Source organism: Rhinolophus sinicus, linkage group LG05, assembly GCF_036562045.2.
Source record: "Rhinolophus sinicus isolate RSC01 linkage group LG05, ASM3656204v1, whole genome shotgun sequence".
NCBI lineage: Eukaryota > Metazoa > Chordata > Mammalia > Chiroptera > Rhinolophidae > Rhinolophus > Rhinolophus sinicus.
The window spans coordinates 33,807,970-33,827,979 of record NC_133755.1 but is presented as its reverse complement, the minus strand read 5'-3'; the positions used below and the strand labels follow the sequence as shown (position 1 = coordinate 33,827,979).

At 42.0% G+C, this 20,010-nt stretch overlaps 1 protein-coding gene across 1 annotated transcript in view; it reads left to right on the top strand.

Annotated features, from left to right (window-relative positions):
- Positions 1-20,010, top strand: part of FSHR (follicle stimulating hormone receptor) — a 157,434-nt gene that overhangs the window by 100,106 nt on the left and 37,318 nt on the right. Inside the window, exons 3-4 of the mRNA XM_019719102.2 lie at positions 7,480-7,554; positions 10,092-10,166. Coding sequence (XP_019574661.2) covers positions 7,480-7,554; positions 10,092-10,166 — 150 coding nt within the window. The remainder of the gene's footprint in view (positions 1-7,479; positions 7,555-10,091; positions 10,167-20,010) is intronic.

Here is a 20,010-nt window from a genome sequence, read left to right as displayed (position 1 = left end):
TCATTTTCATGGGAATTTTTAACCTGCCCTAATTTACTTACATTATATATAACAGTACACTTCCCAAAGAATTAGATGAGTAGACACATGGCAGAAATACAGAAAACCACATATTTTATATATATATATATATATGTATGCAGTGCTATATATGTCATATAGCTGTAATACATAATCATATATAACATTTAATATACATATACAATTATATATAATATATACTATATATATATATTGCATACAAAATGATACTATATATAATTATTTATATATCTGTAGTTATATTCAAATGCAACATGCCAAGAATCTATTTTATTTTTTCGGTAACTCAGATGTAGCCCATCAAATAAAGATAGCACCTAGTTACGGAAAGCCTAAAATACTAGAGTCACTGAGTTCAAGATGATTATAAAACCCAGGACCCATTGTATTCATTTTTATAGTCCCCAGCACTGAGCCTTGTGCCTGAAACACAAAAGCTGCTTAATCAAAATTTGTTGGACATTTGTTGAATTAGTTCTTCACTCTTTGAAAGATTCACTCCAAGTTTCTGCTAAACAAGAAGCTTCCTTCCTGTGCTAATACACAATTTGATTTGCAAATATTCTGTTTACTGCAAGTTTTAAGAACATAGCTTTATTGTGCAAGAGCAAAGGTGGAAAATCTTTTATAATCTTTCAAAGGTAATTCATTCATTCAGCAAAGGCTTGCCTGAGAGCAGAAATGCTGAGATATTATATATAATAAAAGACAATGCTGCTGTCCTCCAGGAGTTCTTTGCCTACTGAAGGCAATAAACCACAGTGCAAGCCCAGTGCAGTTTGTGAGGGCTATGGCAGAGTGTGTGTGGGGTGGGGGTGGGGGGTGGGGGTGGGGGGAATCCCAGACCACAGGGAACTCAGGGAAGAAAAACAGTCAACTAAATTTAGTCTGAGCTTATTAAAAACAGAAGAAAGGAATGTGATTCAGTGAATATTCAAAATATTTTTAATGCCATTGAATCTAACTTGCCCAGGTAGAAGGAGTATACTGGACATCCTGGGAAAAAATGCTGTGTGGAGAGTCAGGGGAAGAGGGAAAAGATGGGGAAGACCCAGGTGGAGAATAGCTCCTCTAACAACAAAAACAAACAAACAAACAAAAAAGCAAAGAAGATGTTTCTGTGAATATTTGATTTCTTATTACATCCTCTTCTCCAATTCATAGATGTCGTTGAAATTCTAGTGAGACATTTAACTGCCAGTCACAATTCTTTATCTTATAAACCCACAACAACTCTACTCTGAATGAAACAGTCCCATCATTCAACAAATGAGTATCGTGTGAAATGGTGGACTAATTAATACTGCTTTATGATACGCTGAAATTTTATCCTGGACCTGGCTGAATTCTACAAGCTCATTCACTCCCTGAAGTTCCTCCTACTGAAATCCACCAGCTCCCCTACTCCCGGCACTCCTCCATCAAGTGTACAGACATGCCTCGTTTTTCTGCACTTCACTTTATTGTGCTTTGCAGATGTTGCATTGTTTTACAAATTGAAGACAAGACTCTCCACCAGCAAAAAAAAAGGAAAAAAATGATTTGCTTTATGGCGGTGATCTGGAATCAAACCCGCAATATCCTCAAGGTATGTTTGTACTTGTATATGAATACCACTCCACTGACCAGAACACAAATCTAGAGTAAAATTTAATTGTGGATCTGAAACTAACTCCAGACAGGATATCTTGAAAATCCCCAGTACCTCATGCAAGTACATCTCCTGTTCCTTCAAAGAAACATGGAATTTCATGCACAGAAACTTCTTAAACTTCACGCACAGAAACTTCTTAAACTTCATCTTCTCTAACCCCCAATCAAATGATTTAAGCATCTCTACAGTCACACGAGTCATCTCCCCTGTTTTCTCCTCTATGGATGTTTTGTCAATTCAAGGACCTCATCTAGGATCCAGAGAGGTAGAACTAAAGGCATTCAGATGCTATTAGTACAGTAGACCAAATACATGTATGCGCTCCTGGCATGTTGTATTAAGTATAAAAACCACTGGGACAAAAGTCTAACTCATAAACAAGCTAGCCTTGGCCACCATTTCCAGACCACTGGACTCTGGCATGTTGCCTACAGAAAAGAGGGTGAACAAATACAGAAGATAAACTTCATCTCCATTGCACTTTTGCAGGTGCCATTTCTGGACCCGAAGACTACTTTTCCTTCATCTACCCATCCATCCACTAAACATTTGCTGAGTACCTTACATGCCAACTTAGCACTAGATGCTGGAGATACAAAGATAGATGTATAAGTACCATCCGAGAACATAAAGTCACTCTGGATAATTAGACAATGACCACCCTGCCAAAAAAAAGATCACTGACAAAACAGTGTGGTAATTGCTTTAACTGAGAAATGAAAGAAGTGTTGCGAGAACATAGAGGACAAGAAAACATCAATGATTATAGCATAAGGAAAGGCTTTGCAGAGCGGATGTAGGGTTTTTAAAATAAAGTACTTTACTCTTCTTAAGCTGATTTGGACTACTCTATCACGCCTTTCACGTCCACCCATATGTGTGTGTTGGGGAGAAAGGTCTGGTGGGATATTATTACCATTCTTCTAAAGAATCTTGCAAACCAAAATGTGATCCCAGCAGCATCCTGGCAATGCGGGGTCTCTGGTCCTGCTCCCCACATAAAAACGCAGGATATGGTGAGGCCAAAAAGGAACACCAGTGAAGCCATACATAGGGGAGTCATACAATATATTCTCGCTGGTGGCAGAGTTTTAGACACAGGAAGCAGGAACCGCAATTTGCCATCCACTTCTCTGCCAACCAACCCCACTTGCTAGCTGCAATCCACTTTGCTAACCAACCAACCCCACTTGCTAGCTGCAATCCGCTTTGCTAACCAACCAACCCCCTAGCGTAGCCACAGTAGTTATATTAGTGGCTAATGGCTAACTGGCTACCGCTGGTGGACAACTAGTCACAGCTAATGGCCATGTACTACCGGAGCCAGCACCTTTCCAAGTGAGGTTGAGAGCCTGGAAACTGCTCTTGGGACTCTGTCCCCACACATCCCTTTACCTGAAGTATTAGAAATGCAGAACCTCAGGCCCCACTCAAGATCTTTCCACTGAGAATCTTCATTTCAAGAAGATTCCCAGATGATTCATATGTGAATAACTGAGAAGCACTGTCCCAGAAGATGAGAACCTCATCTCTGGAAATAAGCTTTCCACAGTCAGCATCCCTCACCCAAGAAAGACAGCATTCACTGACAGTTGCCAAACATTTTGGTCTCAGGATCTCTACGCTCTTAAAAATTATTAAAGACACAAAAGGGATTTTGCTTATGTGGGTCATAGTGACCGATGTTTACCATACTAGGAATTAAAAATGGGAAATATTTTATTCATTTGTTAGTTCACTTAAAAACAATAAATCCATACATGTTAACATAAATAACAGCTTTTTATGCAAAAATAATCATCTTTTAAAAAAATATTAGTAAGAAGAGTACCATGGTTTTACATATTTGCAAAAAATTTTAACCTCTGGCTTAATGGAAGACATGCATTCTCATGTCTGCTTCTGCATTATAGCTGTTGCCATAGCACACGTCAAGTGGGCCTCCAGTGTATGCTTACAATGAGAGTGAAAATTTTTTATTTTAGTGTTATTATGAAAGTAGTTTTATGAGATAGACCAGCGGACCACACTTTGAGATCTGTCACATCCTTAGAGCTCTCCTCTGATGAACCTTTACCTTTGACTCTAAGGAAATACCATCATACTTTGAATTGTGCCAATTGTAATAATTTGTCACAATTGCAAAGAAAATTCTTAACTGAATCTTTTCAGACAAAGAATGATTTCTTAATTATGTAAGTTCTTCAGATGTAAAGATTCCACCTTCTCCCTTCAAAGACCAGTTAAGTGATCCTCGTAATTGTGTATTATCTTAGCCAAGCCAGGTCAGCTCTGTTAACCTCACTGGAGATAGCATTGGCTGCACTAACTCTTAATTTGCACAGCACACTGAAAATGAAGCAAAGCTATGCATAGGAAAAAAAAATACTTTGTCAGTTATCAATACTAACCAAATGTAAGGTATTATGTATTTGCCACAACGTCTCTCGCTATACACACTGAACATTGGAAATGTTGTGACTCTTTGATTAAATGTTCTTAGTTATGAAAAAGCTAAACCTAACTAGTGCCGCCTTCCTCTATTTCACTCCTGCTTCCAGGTTCTATCTCCAGGATTCTCTTGTTACTATTTGGTCTCATTGGCTCTTGGGCTCCAAGAACCTTATTTATCTAATTTATTGTCTTAACAGCCAAGGGAAAATTGGCCCTTGCTCCTGAAGCAAATTTTAAGACAGAAATCATGGATCTAAAAGGGACCTTAATGGTCATCTAGCCAGCAGTCCTCAATCCTTCTTGCACATTAGACTCACCATTGCTTGGAGAATTAAAGAGAGAAAAAGACAATGCCAGAGTCAAACTTCAGACTAAATAAATCCAACCCTCTTGTGTGGACCCAGGCTTTGGGGTTCTTTTAAAGGTCCACCATAAGATTCTCATGTGCAGCCAGGGCTGAGAAACTCTGATCTAGTCCCATTATTCACTGTATGTATAGGAGGAGGGAGGAAAACAGCCAAGACAGGAAGGAACCTAATTTAGAATCACCAGGTCAGAAACAGGATTTGAATTCCACCTACTGGCCAGACAATAGAACCAAGATTCTTCCATTAGTTCTCTTAAAACACAAACAAAAGGAGTTCTCAAAACACAAACAAAAAGGAGTTTTACATGCCTTCCTATGAATAAATAAAGGGCATTTTCAAACAACTTTATTAAGGTATGTTTTATATACAATGAAATATATGCACCCATTGTAAGTTTAATGTTCAATCAGTTAGACAAATGGTATATACACCATGTTACTACCTCCCTAATCTGGATATGAATCATTTCCATCACCCCAGAAAGTTTCCCCTGCCTCTTTCCTGTCAGTAACCTCCATCCCAGGCCTCAGGCGACAATTATTCTGATTTCTGTCACTATAGGTTAGTTTTGCCTATTTTAGAACCTCATATAAACGCAGTCATGTACTACGCATTCTTTTGTGTCTGGATTTTTTTCACTCAGCATATTTTTTTAAAGATTCAATGTTGTATCAGCAGTTTGTTCCATTTTATTCATGAGTAGTATTACATAGCATGGATATTCCACAGTTTATCCATTGGGTTGTTCTCAATTTTTGGCTATTACAAATAAAGCTGCTATGAACGTTTGTGTATAATTCTGTGGGAGGGAATAAATTTTTATTTCTCTTGATTCAACGCATAGGAGAGGGAATACCGAGCCCAATGTGGCCTGGGAGGCAGGGCATGCAAAAGAAAGTGTTCCAAACATGCAGTCTGCTGAGCTGGTTCTACATACAGAAGGGGCTGCTTATTAATATAGAAATCAAAATACCAGCTCCACGGGTATGTCAAAAGGACTGAAGAGAAAGTACATAAAGTGGCTGGTAAATAGTAGACACCTAATAAATGATAACAGAAATAACTAGAGACAACTGGGTTGGACTGAATTTCTCTGAGGGACTTTTCCACTACAGCACACTGTTCTCTTTCCCCCAACCCTCATCCAGGCAAAGGCACCCCCCCACCCCCACCCAGCTCCAGCACCCTCTCCCGTCTTTGAAGACAAGGCCATAAAAATGCACTACCTTCTCAACTTGTGTTTCTTGGCTTGTTTGTTCTAGTAATTTTCAGTTCTCTTTTAAGAAGAAATGTCTACCTTTTAGGCGTTAGTAGGCTGAGAAATTATCACGAGTGATATCCAAATAGATTGGTAAACATAAGTGAACCTGGAAATAGCTTTTGTAGGATATAGCCGTATTTGCATTTAAACCCCTCTCCGTCATCTAGTTCTTTCCTCCAGGCCTTATTATCTACTGTACAACTCTTTCACTCCTCCTTTAAGTGTTCAAATAAATGTCTTATTTTCCTAAGTGTACCACCCCTTTCCTACTCCTCATTCTTGGTCTTCCAGCATTCCTTCCACTTGCAGTACAAAGAAGCAAAATAAATGGCCAATGGCCAACATGTCCTAGTTCACACACACACACACACACACACACACACACACACACACACCACTACCCTTATCTATGTTCAACTATAAAAATTGTGAAGACTTGACCAAATGAATCATGAAAGATGTTATCATAGGCTAAGAGGTACTTTTCTCTCACAAAATGTCTCCTCACTCATGGGGGCTTGTGAAATGACCCTACCTCCACTGAGGTGACAAGCCCCAGATGTCGCCAGCCTCCCTCACAGAGGTGGCTGCAGCTCACGATCACACTTCCCCTCCCCACCAGGCATTCTCTTGCCCAGCTCTGCCCTCGAGGCCATTCCCTTGATCAAGAGCCTTATTACAGCTCTTCAGCTAAACCCCAGGCCAGCAGATAGCGCATCTGCCACAGCCAATGTGAATGTCTGCTGCCTATGAGGTTTCCTGAGACACTCTCAGCTCCTGCATTAAAACTGCATGAGAGTCTTCCTCAGGAGGCCTAATAATAGCATGTTTCATCTGTGAGCCACTTTACAGACATTAACTGACACCCTCTCTCCTCATAAGCTCTGGGCTTTTGCATAGTGGACTGCATTCTCCACTGGCCTCACATTACTCCAGGAGGAAAAAAGCTGGGACCTGAAGGATCTTTCTCGGGTATTTTAAGCCAAGACAACATGAATGCTAAAGACCTTGTAATAGCAACCCCACTTGGGCAATGGCATAAAGGGGGGAGGGATTTTAATCCATGCTTATTTAAAAGAGACTGAACTGGGGTTCTTATCTCCCACAGCCAGATTAGCAGAGAGAAGAACTTGACTCCATGGTGTGGGGCAGGGTCACTGAAGTACAGCCCATGACACCAAATCCAACCTGCCACCTGTTTTTATAAATAAGATTTTATTGGAGAACAGTCATGCTTGTTCATTTACACGTTATCTATGATTACTTTTGCCCTAAATATCAATCGAATAACTGCAACAGAGACCAAATGGCCTGCTAAGCCAAAAAGTATTTACTATCTGGCCCTGGAGAAAAAGTTTACTGACCCCCAATGTAGGGAACTTAAAGGTGGTTTTCATCCTGTATATTCCCTAAATACCTTTAAGCAAGTCCCTTTCCCTGTCCAGACCTCAGTTTCTACAGTTGTAAACTGAATAACCTCTAAACTGAGTCATTGCATTGGGCTTGTTCTTTCACTGTTCTGTAACTATTAGTGTCTAATATGTTAGTTTTGTCTCATTACTACAGCTGACTTCGTTGGGAACAGAAACAGTGTTTTCCTGAAGCTCATGAAGCATCCTAAGCACGAAGCTCTGTGCCGAGCCCTAAATCCATTTATGGAGTTAACTGAACTGACTTGAATTATGCTTCTTTCTTCTCAGAGAGATCTCGCAGAATGATGTCTTGGAAGTGATAGAGGCGAATGTGTTCTCCCATCTGCCCAAATTACATGAAATGTAAGCAAGAACCTGTGGGGGTGGCTCATGACTCTTCTTGGCAATTGCCTTAAAGTCCATTTATACTCCTTGGAGGACTTAGTTCTGCCCGGCCCTCAGATCCCTAGAATTCATTTTAAGAAGTCCAAAGCAACCCAAAAGGCACCGTCATGAGTCCCTCTGCCTGGGATTCAGGCACCAGTTCAGAGCCTAGTCTTATCCCACTCCCTCCCTCCCAGAGTCCTTTGCATAGTAAACCCAAGAACCTTGCTCTGTGACTGTGAGCAAGTACCTCCATCTCATCCTCTCATTCAAAGTTATTCCAAAGCCCAAATTAGTCTCACATAGTGTAGTTGAAGATGCGTAGTCCTCGTCTGAATACTTGCCTGTGCCATATAATCACCATATCTTGGCCAAGATAGAAAATCATTCTGAGACTTAGTTTTCTCCTCAATACATGAGAATGATAAAATTGCATGCCCCATAGTATTGCTGTGATGAATAAATGAGATGATAAATGTAAATGAGAACTAACACATCAACTGGCATAGAGTGTGTCATAATGGTCCTTGATTCTTCTACTGTTCCAATCAAGTTTGCTTTCTCCTGTTGACATTCTAGTTCACATGCATGGCAATACTCACACAGATCTACTTGTTTTACAACAGTCTATAATTACCATACATTACTTCACAGAATCACCATAGATTGTCATATAATTACATATAATTACCATAGATTGTCCAGGCTAGAAGAGACTTTAGAGACTGTCGGGTCCAGAATATTCCAAAGTAGATTATGTGTATCATTAAACACTCAGGAATTTATTAAGTGTTTAAAAAAGAGTGAAAGATGCTATGGTCAAATAAGATTAGGAAACATTGGGAAAACAAAGTTAGAGTCACTCACTTTGGAAAACGTCTCAGCACCTGTGGTATGGGAATATATACGTGGAATCTCCAAGAAGGGTATTGTATTAAGTGATTCTCAACCAATGTCACTGGAAAGGTTTTTTCCGTGGAGCATGTATTATTATCTCACAAAATTCGCAGGAAACACAAGTAGGAAAGCCAATGAACCACTTTTCTAATTTTACAGATGAACAATGAAAGGCACAGAGAACTTATGAGACTTGTCTAAAGTCCACAGCAGAATAAGGACTTGAACATAAATCTCTACTCTTTTGTATATATTTAAAGAGTGTTGAGCATTTGCCGAGTATCAGTAGAGAATATACGCATACATATATATGATCTCTAATGACCAGCATGTAATACACACACACACACACACACACACACACACAGACATACCACTTTGTTTAGGAATGACAGTCTGTCCATTCTGGCAAACTCTCCCTCCTTTTCCCTTCCTTCCACCCACCCTGCCCACTACCCTCTTTCTTCCTCCTTGTCATTAAACCACTGCAAGTAATGTCTTCCCTTACTCTCCCAATTGACCTCCTGCTCCTTCCTTTCTTCTCTCTCTGCTTGGCCTCTCCTTACACTAGTTGGAAAAAGAAACCTGACGAGGGTCTCAGAAGCCACAGGGAATATCAGAGAAATGAACCAAAGGGCAGCCAGCCCTCTGGGCGGGGTCATGCAGGCATTTCCCTCTGCAGTTCAATGAGCTAATGGGACAGCTCTTTCATCCCTTCCCAGCATGAAGAGGGCTCACCCCCATGTAGCACCGACTGTACTTAAAATGATTAATTACCTGGGACTTGGATCTGGGTAGCTAGCTACATGTTTCTGAAACATAAAAGCTAATGAAACAGGGAGGAAGTAATTAACACAGAGCATCTCTGCAAATATACATTGATCCAGCAAGATGAGGAAAGGGCAGCCTGTCTCTGTTGGAATCCAAAATGTGAACATGCTCACTTCCCGACTACTGATCAGGACACAGCATAGGCCAACCTGGGCCAGAAGTCACCTTCCCACCAGCTGTAAGGGAACAGCCTCAGTCTACAGCAGGAAGGGAATCACTGGCATATGGACAGCTACTGTCTGCTGAGATTTCATGGTTAGAACCAGAGATGGCCACTGTTTGTTCTCCAATCTTTGTTTCCCTTTGCCTCTTCACTTTCTTTTTCTCCATTCTCCTTTTGCCCCTAACCCATTTTCCTTCCCTCCCATCTTCTTTTCAGCCCCTTTTGTTGTTTTCCATACCCTTATCTGTTGTCTCCTGGCCAGACAAAAGCTCATTTCCCCACATCAGCCTCATCCCTACCCTCTTAGCTTCCCCAGACCATGAGAGATCCTTACTGGTTAAAGACTCAGCCATGCTCAGGGTGAAAGTGGCTCACCCAGCCAGTGCTCTGTTTGCCTCTGATGGACAAAGGCCAGGAGGACTTTGGTGATGAGAATTAAACGGGACAGGGTTAATATTTAGTTTGCACAATTCAGCTTAGTAAAAGGCACTGCATGCATGCTAAATCTTTATTGAAATGATGGATGGATGGATGATTATTTATTGATATACTTTGCATAATGTCAAAATACTACAGCATTCTTTACTATTGAGATCACATTCAAGTTTTTTTTTTTCTTTTACAGTAGAATTGAGAAGGCCAACAACCTGCAATACATCAACCCTGACGCCTTCCAGAACCTTCCCAATCTCCGATATCTGTAAGGACTCCTGCATTTTGATGCCCCTTCTATGGTCAATTTGTGTATTCCCATTTCAGCAAAATGTCCACTTGCTACTCCAGGGAGCAATGGCTTTTTATCAAAGATGTGGGGAAGAAGTGGAGACAACCTGCCAGTGGATTTAAGTTTAATGAGTGAATTCCACTAATATAATTTCATTTTGTTTTCATTTACCAAAACAGACATCAAAAGGAATGCCATTTGAATTAATGGGATTGTCACACAGACCTCTTGCAGAACTCAGTCTTCATTTAGTGTTCAGATGCAGCCCACACTTCTGCTAGCATTTAGCTTGTGACCTTAACCTCAAAGACACTGTCTCTCTTGTTCTGCATACATGCATTTTTTTTCTTTGATAAGTGACAGTGTTTATTTTGTAAGTTTTGGTTAATAACAGACATGGTATTTATCAGCAGAGCTCCATCCCTTGGGCCTAACCCCCATCAGCAAAAAACATTACTCTCTATTCAAATGGCTTTCAAAATAGCTGAGGGTTGGACAGAGCTCTGGGTGTTATGATGGGGCCTCACAAAATAACAGATAAGAATTTGGGCTATGGAGTCAAATTTTCTGGGCCCATTTATTTGCCACTGATCAGAGAAAGAACTTGACCTCTCAAAGCTTGTTTCCTTGTCAAGAGAATGGAAATAATAATCTGTTATCTATTAACATAATCATAATGCATAAACAACTACCCCCAAAAGACAGAATTTTAAAACAACAATTGTTGTATCATTTCTCACCTGTGAGTTGATCAGAGGAATGGTTCTGTTCACTGAACTGTTTGCCTGATCTCAGCTCAGCTCACTCATGCACCTGCAATTAGCTGGCAGGTCACCTGGGGGCTAACTGCTCTGGATGGTCTCAGTGGAAACGACAGCTGTCCCCCGAGTAGTGCTCACTTCCAGCAGGGTAACAGGCTTGTTCTGGTGGCAGTCCTAGGGTTCCAAGGGAGAGAGAGAGCTGAAACACAGGCCTCTTGAGACCAAAACCCTGAACTAGCATACCATCTCTTCTGGTGCATTTTTTTTTTAACCAAAGCAAGTCATAGGGTCAGCCCAGGTTCAAGAGGTGGAGAAACAGACTCCACTTGTTGATGAGAAAAAGCTGCAAAGTTATACTACTACATGTGTGGATACAGGAAAGAATACAGAATTGAGGCCATCTTTGAGATCAATGCAAAGCACATAAAATGTTTTACACAGTGTCTGTCACAGAGTAAATGCTCAATAAATATTAGCTACTACTGCTATTATGACTCTATCCCTAAATTCTGATCCACGAGACCTGGAGCTAGCAGGTATACGGAGGAACACTAAGTCATTGTGCACCTTAGGGCTCTGACTGAGGAAATAAAAGATTTCACAGAAGAGAGTACATGTGACCTAGAACTTCCATTCTCTGACAGAAACTCCAGGAAGGATCTGAGAAAGAAACAAGGTCATCCACTCTTGAGTTTGTGTCAGCAGCACATTGGCTTTATTGGCCAGCAACCTGTGCAGTCAGACAGGGCCCCGTGCTCAAAGGGCCCCGCACTCAGAGAACCTTGGACTTGGTTTAGTTCTCGGCTGTCCTGTCTTGAAATACATAAACGTTTCTGAATAAGGGGCCCTGCATTTTGCAGGTTAGGGCTATGACCACTTCTAGTATCAGACTTGGGAGTCTTGGCTCCCTAAATAGACTTTGCTGTACATTCTGCCGAGAACAGCCTGAGTTAGGCACATACACAGCGGAGGAAATGTAGGGGAAGAGAAAAGTCACGGGCCTTAGAAGCAGAAAATCTACGGCTTCATCCTGACCCCACCATTTATTCTTGGGCCAACCACTGGACTTCTGAGATGATGCACATGGCTTTTCTGAGCCTGAAGTGACATCTATAGATGAAAATATTTTTTATAAAATTTTTTATACTACGAAGTGCTTAAAAACATTAGTAAATGTATTAAGTTGTTTGTAGAATGATCATTTCTAGTCAACCAAATGTTACCAGTCCATCCTCAGGAAAATTTCTCTGAGTGTTGAATAGAGAGTTAGCCACTATGTAAGACCCTTAGCTTTACCTAGAAGTGTTTGGCATGAATGCGAAAAGAAGACTTGAGGACATACCTTTGTATCTAATGGAACAGTATAGAAAAGAAAAAAATGTTATATGATATCAGGACTAGATTTTATATATTTATTAACTAGGTAGACTATTATTAGATTAGTGCAAAAGTAATTGAAATTTTTGCAATTTTTTTTTTATGATTTTTTTTTTTAATTTATTGGGGTGACAATTGTTAGTAAAATTACATAGATTTCAGGTGTACAATTCTGTATTACATCATCTATAAATCCCATTGTGTGTTCATCACCCAGAGTCAGTTCTCCTTCATCACCATATATTCGATCTCCCTCACCCTCATCTCCCCCCCCACCCCCCCCACCCACCCTTTAAACCTCAATTACTTTTGCCCCAACTTAATACCTTCTCTAAGCCTCAGTTTCCTTATCTGTGACTTGAGTGGTTGTGAAAACCAAATAAGATTAGGCCTGTAAAAACATTTGCAAGTTATTTTTCAGTATACAAACTATAAAGAACTATAGAATTATAAATTATTGGTGCCTATTACCCAGTTAGGTTCCTTCACTCCATCTTCTCTTCTCCTTTCCCTCCCAATTGCCATCCCTCCCATCCTCCTTCTTTCCCTCTCTTCTTAGAAAAAGTCTGAGTGGAATCTGAGGGGTGACAGGGCCTTCTATAACAGCACAAAAGCACCTTGGGACATGCAAAGGGGCACTCCAATCACAAACTATCACATGTGGCTAATGAGAAGCACTCCTGCAGAGGACAGATCCAAGAAGAAATGTACCCCTTCGCACACATATTCCATAACCCATGATAACAGCATGAATAACAATGACAATGGTGGACTGAGAGCAGGTGAATAGGACATGAAGAATCATTGCGAAGTTTGAAATCAAGAGATGCAGAAGTCGAGCCCAATATTGGACCACATCTTGTGCCCAGAAAAATTCATTCTTCTAACAAGGACCCTCAGCCTTCCCTCTAGGGGCTGAGGGCTTGGGAGGAACTTGGGAGGATGTGGACATAGAAGGCACAGCACTAGACTGGAGGAAGGGGACACTTTGGCAGAACACAGGGGACAAAGCCATGACTTTGACTCTGCAAGAGGTTGAAAACTGTGTCATCTATCATCAAGTCCAGCCTCTCTTTTGTGTCCTTTTCTCACTTTGAGATGCTGAGTAGTCCCCAGTCCCATCTGGCTCCCCCATCAAGTCCAGACAGAGCTGGATGTGACTGATTCTAGTCGCATCCTTTCCTGAGAGGAGGCAATTGTGCTCAGAGCATTTGAAATGTGCTTTCTAACTAGGGAAAGAAAAGAATTAGTAAGCCGTTTGTAGGAGTTGTGTCACTGTCAAAGGATCTTCCATAACTTCTCTGAAAAAATATTCTTACGTAATTCTACAGTGTAAAAAATTCTTTCATAGCTACTGCCATGCAGATCTCCATCATAAAACTGAAACAAAGGATTGTTCACCTTAAGCCTTTTGACTTACTGCCCACGGTGAGCCTTCCCCACAGGGACCCTCCTTCCCAGGAAGTGGCACACGGGTACCCTGGGGATCAGGGCAACTCTGCACTCCAAAGGCAGGTCCACCAGCAATGCAGCTCTTCAAGGACGAGACTGTGGCCCTTTGAAATATTTTCCAAACTGCTAAGAGGAACACCTAAATTCACAGGTGGCCCTCTAATCTGAAAGGTTATAACATGGAAACAAAGCCCAGCTGAGCTTCCTTCCATGCTTATTTATGTCTGAGCAGCTGTCATAAACAACTTCACGATCCAGCACCCAGGTAGAAGTGGATGGCAACGATTTCAGATCTTCTTTTGGATGATGAACTACTTGCTTCAAAGAAAAGAAAGAAAAACACACAAAATGGATGAAGGAATCCAGAGAGACCAGTAGGAATGAGTAGTCATTTATTTCCTTAAGCCAGGATAAATTTGTATCACGGCCACCAAAGCAGGAAATGACAAGGGGTAGGGGAGAGCTGCCATTTGTCGTGAGCATCTTAATTGCTACACACACACACTTAAAAGTTGTCCTGAAATTCTCAGCTTTGATTCCATTTGATATTGATCATTTGATGGCAGAGAATTCAAGACAACTAGAAATCAGAGGTCTTCATCACTGCCTTCATACTTCACTGAGGAACATGAGTGGTTAGGGGGAAAACTCATGAATAAAGAAATGTACTTTGACTACAAGAATATACATTGAAGAATTCATCTGGGTAGATTTTTTTTGAGTCAATGTTATATTTGCAGGCAATATTTCTTTCCTTATCATTCTGCTTTCCTGGAACTGACCTTTTGTGTATGAAAGATTATCTATTGATCTATAAATAAGGTTTACACAGTATTCTCCTGCCTTTGAATCCTGTCAATGTAATTCTCAGGCATCTGGATGTTGTTCTTTGCTACTCAATAAACCTTAATTCTATCTTAGCAAACCCTTCACACAGCTGGGTGGGCCCCCACCCCCAAATGACAACCATCTTCCACTCACATGTGGGCCTGTTACACGTCCTTAGGAAGCCTGCTAATGGCAACCACGCCATCTGCTTTCTGCAGTTGGAGATCATTCCAGGAGATTTTCACTGGGACTCACCTCAGCAATTCAGGTTGTTTCTTCCCTGACAGGGAAGCCAGAAATCCCTCTTTTTCTGCATTCATCTCTTTCATTTGGTTTGTAGGAGTAATGAAAGTAGCATCTCTGATTATAAAAGCATTTGTTGGAAATTGCATGGCAAAGGGACAGAGGCAGAACTTGGGAGGCAGCACAGAGTAGCAAGGAAGCACACAGATTCCAGGGCCACCTGTCTGGGCTCAGGTGTCAGCCCTGCCCTTGTTAGTTGTGTGACCTTGGGTAACCAGCTTAACTTCTCTAAGTCTCAGTAAACTAGGAATAACATGCATCCTTGAATTGTAGTAAATGATGTACTTAGAAGAACGGCTGACATTTAGACAATTCTTTTTTTTTTAACTTTTATTTACTTTAAGTGTGTTTTTTCTAGGACCCATCAGCTCCAAGTCAAGTAGTTGTTTCAATCTAGTCATGGAGGGCGCAGCTCATAGTGACCCATGCAGGGATCGAACCAGCAACCTTGTTGTTAAGAGCACCGTGCTCTAACCAACTGAGCTAGCTGGCCGCCCCTAGAAAATTCTTAATAAATGTTAGCAATTCATATTAAATTCCTGACCCTATGATTTACTAGCTAAGGGAGCACATGTAAGGGGCTTCAACTCTTTGGACCTCTGTTCTCTCTTCTGCTTAAAATAATAATACCTACCTTTTGAGGCTGTTTTAAATATTAATTTGATAATGATGATCATAGTGGTGGTGGTGGTGGTGGCGATATCTACTTCCCCTTCCAATATTTCTAAGGTTTTAAAGGAAGGCCTCTGTAACTGTTTCTTTTGGATAGAACCCACTGACTGGCATTCAGACATGGAAATACATCATTTGTATTTCTCTAAGGACAAAGGCATTCTTCTTACTGAATTCCTGACATATCCAGAAAGGTCCTTCCAACAATCAAAAGTACATTACCTGCAGAGTTCTAATGGAGGATTCCTAACATCCCTTTAATGTTTATTTTCAACACTAGTGGTCCACAATCTTCCTTGCCATCTCCATCAAAATCAATTTTAGTTCTTCACACTGCCAGCTGGTAGGCTAATGCTTCCCATTTTTTTGTTGATTTACAATTTAATGCTTTGTATCATACTCCATTGCATTTGAGCCTCACAGTAACGCAACGAGTAGGCAGGACTGTAAAAGTACATGCATTTCATAGAAGTAAGCTGGCCTTGCTTGCAGTCCCTGGTTACAGAGCTCTGCTGACAGCAATGTGCAGCGTCTATAGATTGTATTCCTCTGGTTCTTTGGGTACTCACCAATGTTTGGCTTTCTATGGTGGCTGGGAAAAGATCCACACTAGAATTCATTGTTAGACATTATGGCAGCCATGTGCATGGTGGAAAGGATGGGTGCCTCCCCATTTCTCCATCACGTTGGGTGTGAGCTGGCCAATGAATACAAACTCATTCATTTGGTCAATCATTTACTGAGGTCATACTACATCCTGGGCTTTGTTGTAGCTGTTGAGTATACAAAAGATTACAAGACAGATGAAGCCTCTGCCTTGATGGAGCTTATACTCTAGTTCAGGGGACAAACCATATTGGACAATGTCAGGTGGTGAAAATAGCATAAAGAAAAATAAAGCAAAGGAAGCAGAGAGTGATGTTTTAGAAGGATGATTGAGAAAGGATGGAGGGCCTTGTGAAAGATATGGGACACATCAATAGATAAGTCTCAAGGAGCTCAGTCTTTGGGGAGAAAAGACAATTAACCGTTAATTCATGAAAATAATAGCACTTCTGCAGAGTCGTGTGGCACTGGTCATAGATGAAAGTATTGACCCAATGCCTTGGGCTGGATTCATCAGGGAAAGCTTCTTGGGGGTAAAATGAACTTACCTGCAGTCTGAAAGATGAATAAAATTTGAAAAGACAGCAAAGAAGGAATTTTCCGTGAAATTAAGACGTGAGTAAATGTAAAGAATGTGAAAGGACCATAGTGGAGTAGGCAGAGGATGGGGAGAACTGAGTCCCAACTAAAAAGAAGGTATATGCTGGAAAGAAAGAAATGTGACTATAATTGGATGGATTGGATATGATAAGACTGGGGAAAAAATTCAGGCAAGGGACTTCAGCCCTAACCCAGTAGGAAACACTGAGCTGTAAGAGATTCTAGAGCAGAAGAGTGACACGATAACAATGACTTGGATTGTGGCTTGACCACCAGCAAAGTACAGACATACTCAAGGGAGTCCTGCTAGAAGGCAACTGCCCTAATCCAGGAGTACAGTAATGATAGCACCTGGAGGAATAGGAAGGTAATGGGGGTCACATTCCAACAAAACCAATCACTGGTATATGATCTACCACTAGGCCAGACATTGACCCAAGTGATTGCAGTGATTTTTGTCCACACACCTCTAGTAACCCCCAAAGCCTCTCTCGCCCCAGTGCCTCCCACACAGAATCATCCTGCAGACAGCACTCATCAAGAATTCAGTCTGGGCTAGAAGTCACCTCACATAGGGACTGTGATTATTGCGGAAAAAAATTATTAACCATCTCCTTGGCTGTCAGTGTTGTTAAGTATCTAAGGATGTTGTCATGACTACAAGCATGTTTTGGCACAATGGAAATTATTCAATTGCTTATTTTATCAGTAATCTGTCTAGCACGGCCAACTCTGCCTGACATTGTCAACTCTAGGAAAATATGGCCAGATTTTCCTTCTGGAACACTGACGTTCAGGATGAGATTTTAGCCTGAGCATGTCAGCTCCAGGAAGGCCAGACGTCCTCTTCTCTAAAGGCCTAATCTTTAAGAGGGTGACATTGTTGTGCCGCTAACCTCTTCTCCTGTTCCTCTAACCTACTCAGTGTGCTTTCTCCTGCAAGAAGCCCTGGTCTTTGCTATCAGCGAGATAATTATTTGACCGATCAAGCCACATCAATATGTCCCGGTCTTGATATTCTTCTTTCCAGGGAAATCTGCATTTTTAAAAGAGGAGCCTGAAAAAGGCAATGCTACATTCAAGAACTGATAATGACACATGTCCAGGGATGGGGGCTCTGAAAGAGAAGGAACATTCCCTACAGGATCCACTCAAATACCATATAGGTAACCATCTACTCTACCCTCTTAGAGTCTCTGAATTATACTTTCACAGGATACACCTTCTTATAACATAGGTGTATCCTCATTTCATTAATTTTGAAATGTGGTCTTTCTCATCAACAGAAATCAGATGTAAGGACAAGTCTAGAGAGGGCTCTGAGAAAAAGGAGTCTCAGATTGGCTGTGTGAGGCCCACCCGATTTCGTCCTCATTGCCAGTATCACTCCAGGCCACAATGGATGAATCCCTTTAAGTCTCCGTTTCTTCCCCTGCAAAATGGAAGTAACAGAATATGCTTCAACAGGCTAGTCAGATGAGGGAAATGGACTCTAACCCCCTAAGATCTCTCCTAGCCCCCAAGAACTTGGTGCCCAACTGTAGACTTCCTGAATCTGGGGCTCCCAGTGTCACTGCCTGTCCTGAGTTCAGCATATTCAGACCCAGCATAAAGGGCCTTATATGTAAGGAGAAAGTCCGGCCGCAAGACAGGAAGATCCAGCACCTTGGAGACCACTTTATTTCCCAGATCAGGCTCCTCCTCCACTGCGTTCAAGCAGATGCTTTCAATGCTGAGATCCTGCCATTGCATTAAAAAACTTAAACCAGCTGTAAATTACTCTAAGCACAGCAGCTCCACTCCTGGAGCTAAAGGAAAGTGATAGGATGCATTCCTGCCACATAAGTCCCTCTCGATGAGTACAGCCAGCCTCAGCAGAGCCTGAGAGGTGCTAGATGTGGAGGTGAGGCTTCCACAGCAGGAGCACCCAGCAGTCATTGGAGCTGGCCTGGGAGGGACACATCCCTGGTCAGGCCTGCCTCAGTCACAGACCGGGGGAGAGGTGGCTAAGTAGCCAGACTATGAAGGGGCATCAGGTGAAGCTCCAGCCCACCCCCCGCCATACCCCCTGTGGAAAAGAAACTGTTGGTTCTTTTTCCACAACTACAGCCTCAGCGTTAGGAGGTTTAAAGGGTATTTTTGTCCTTACAGATCCTTTTAGATTTGCAATTATCCCTGGGAGAGGCCACACATTAAGAGATTACAGCTAACCCTGGAACTATCTGTAGGCCCTGGGCAGAGATGGGCCACAGGAGGCTGGGCAGTGTGGTGGGCAGCAGAGGCAGGCAGGGCAAGGAGAGGAGGGAAGATGTCGCCCCAGTAAACTCTAGTTGCCAAATTCTGTGCCACTCCAGAGTGGGGACCAGGTTTTCTTCACGGTTACATCCCCAGGGCATGGCACAAAAAAGGGGTTCAACTATTCTTTGTTGTTGTTTTGTTGTTGTTTTTCCTTTAGAGGATCCGGGCTATTATCCAGCCCTGTCATGCACCCCATACTCAGCTCACTGTCATATTTGACGAGAGACCCATTTTCCCCTTGCTGCCTTCATTCATCTCATCTCCTTTATCCTGCCCAATGTGTGTTATGTGAACACAGGCATGTTCCAGCAGATTGGCCCCACTGCTGCCGGGCTCTTGGCTCGTCCATCTGGGAGGATTCTGTCTCCCCCAGGAGCACAGCTACAGAAGGAATGCAGTCCAGGGGACACCCCAGTCAGCCAGATCAACTGGTTCAGGACTGGGGAGCAATGACATGGCAGGAGATGTCACCTAACTCCACTGACCTCTAATCCAGAGCAAAGACTATGTCCAATTCATCTCTGAGCCCTCCCCACCCCCGCAGAGCACAGGGTGCACACACAGTAGGCCCTTCATGAAAATGTGGGCCTGGGTTTGAACCTTCTATTTGAGTAGTGGAAGGGAAGCAGCTGCTGTTTTCAAAGAAATATCTTGGGGCGTTACAGAGTGTGAACACTGAAGTGACAGACGTCCTAAGGAAGAATATTTTCATCTCCTGCAGATATTACACAAATGTTCTGCTGCAGTGTAATCATGAGCTCACCCTCAGCAAACACCCCACACATAATGTCTAGTTCAAGAGGCGATGAGCTCCTCCCTCCCCAGTTTGGGATTCAAAGATAGCAGTGCCAGGAAAAGGGAGCGGGATGTTTGGGGGACATGCAAAGAAGAAATAAGATGACCTCTCTCACAATGCTCACCCA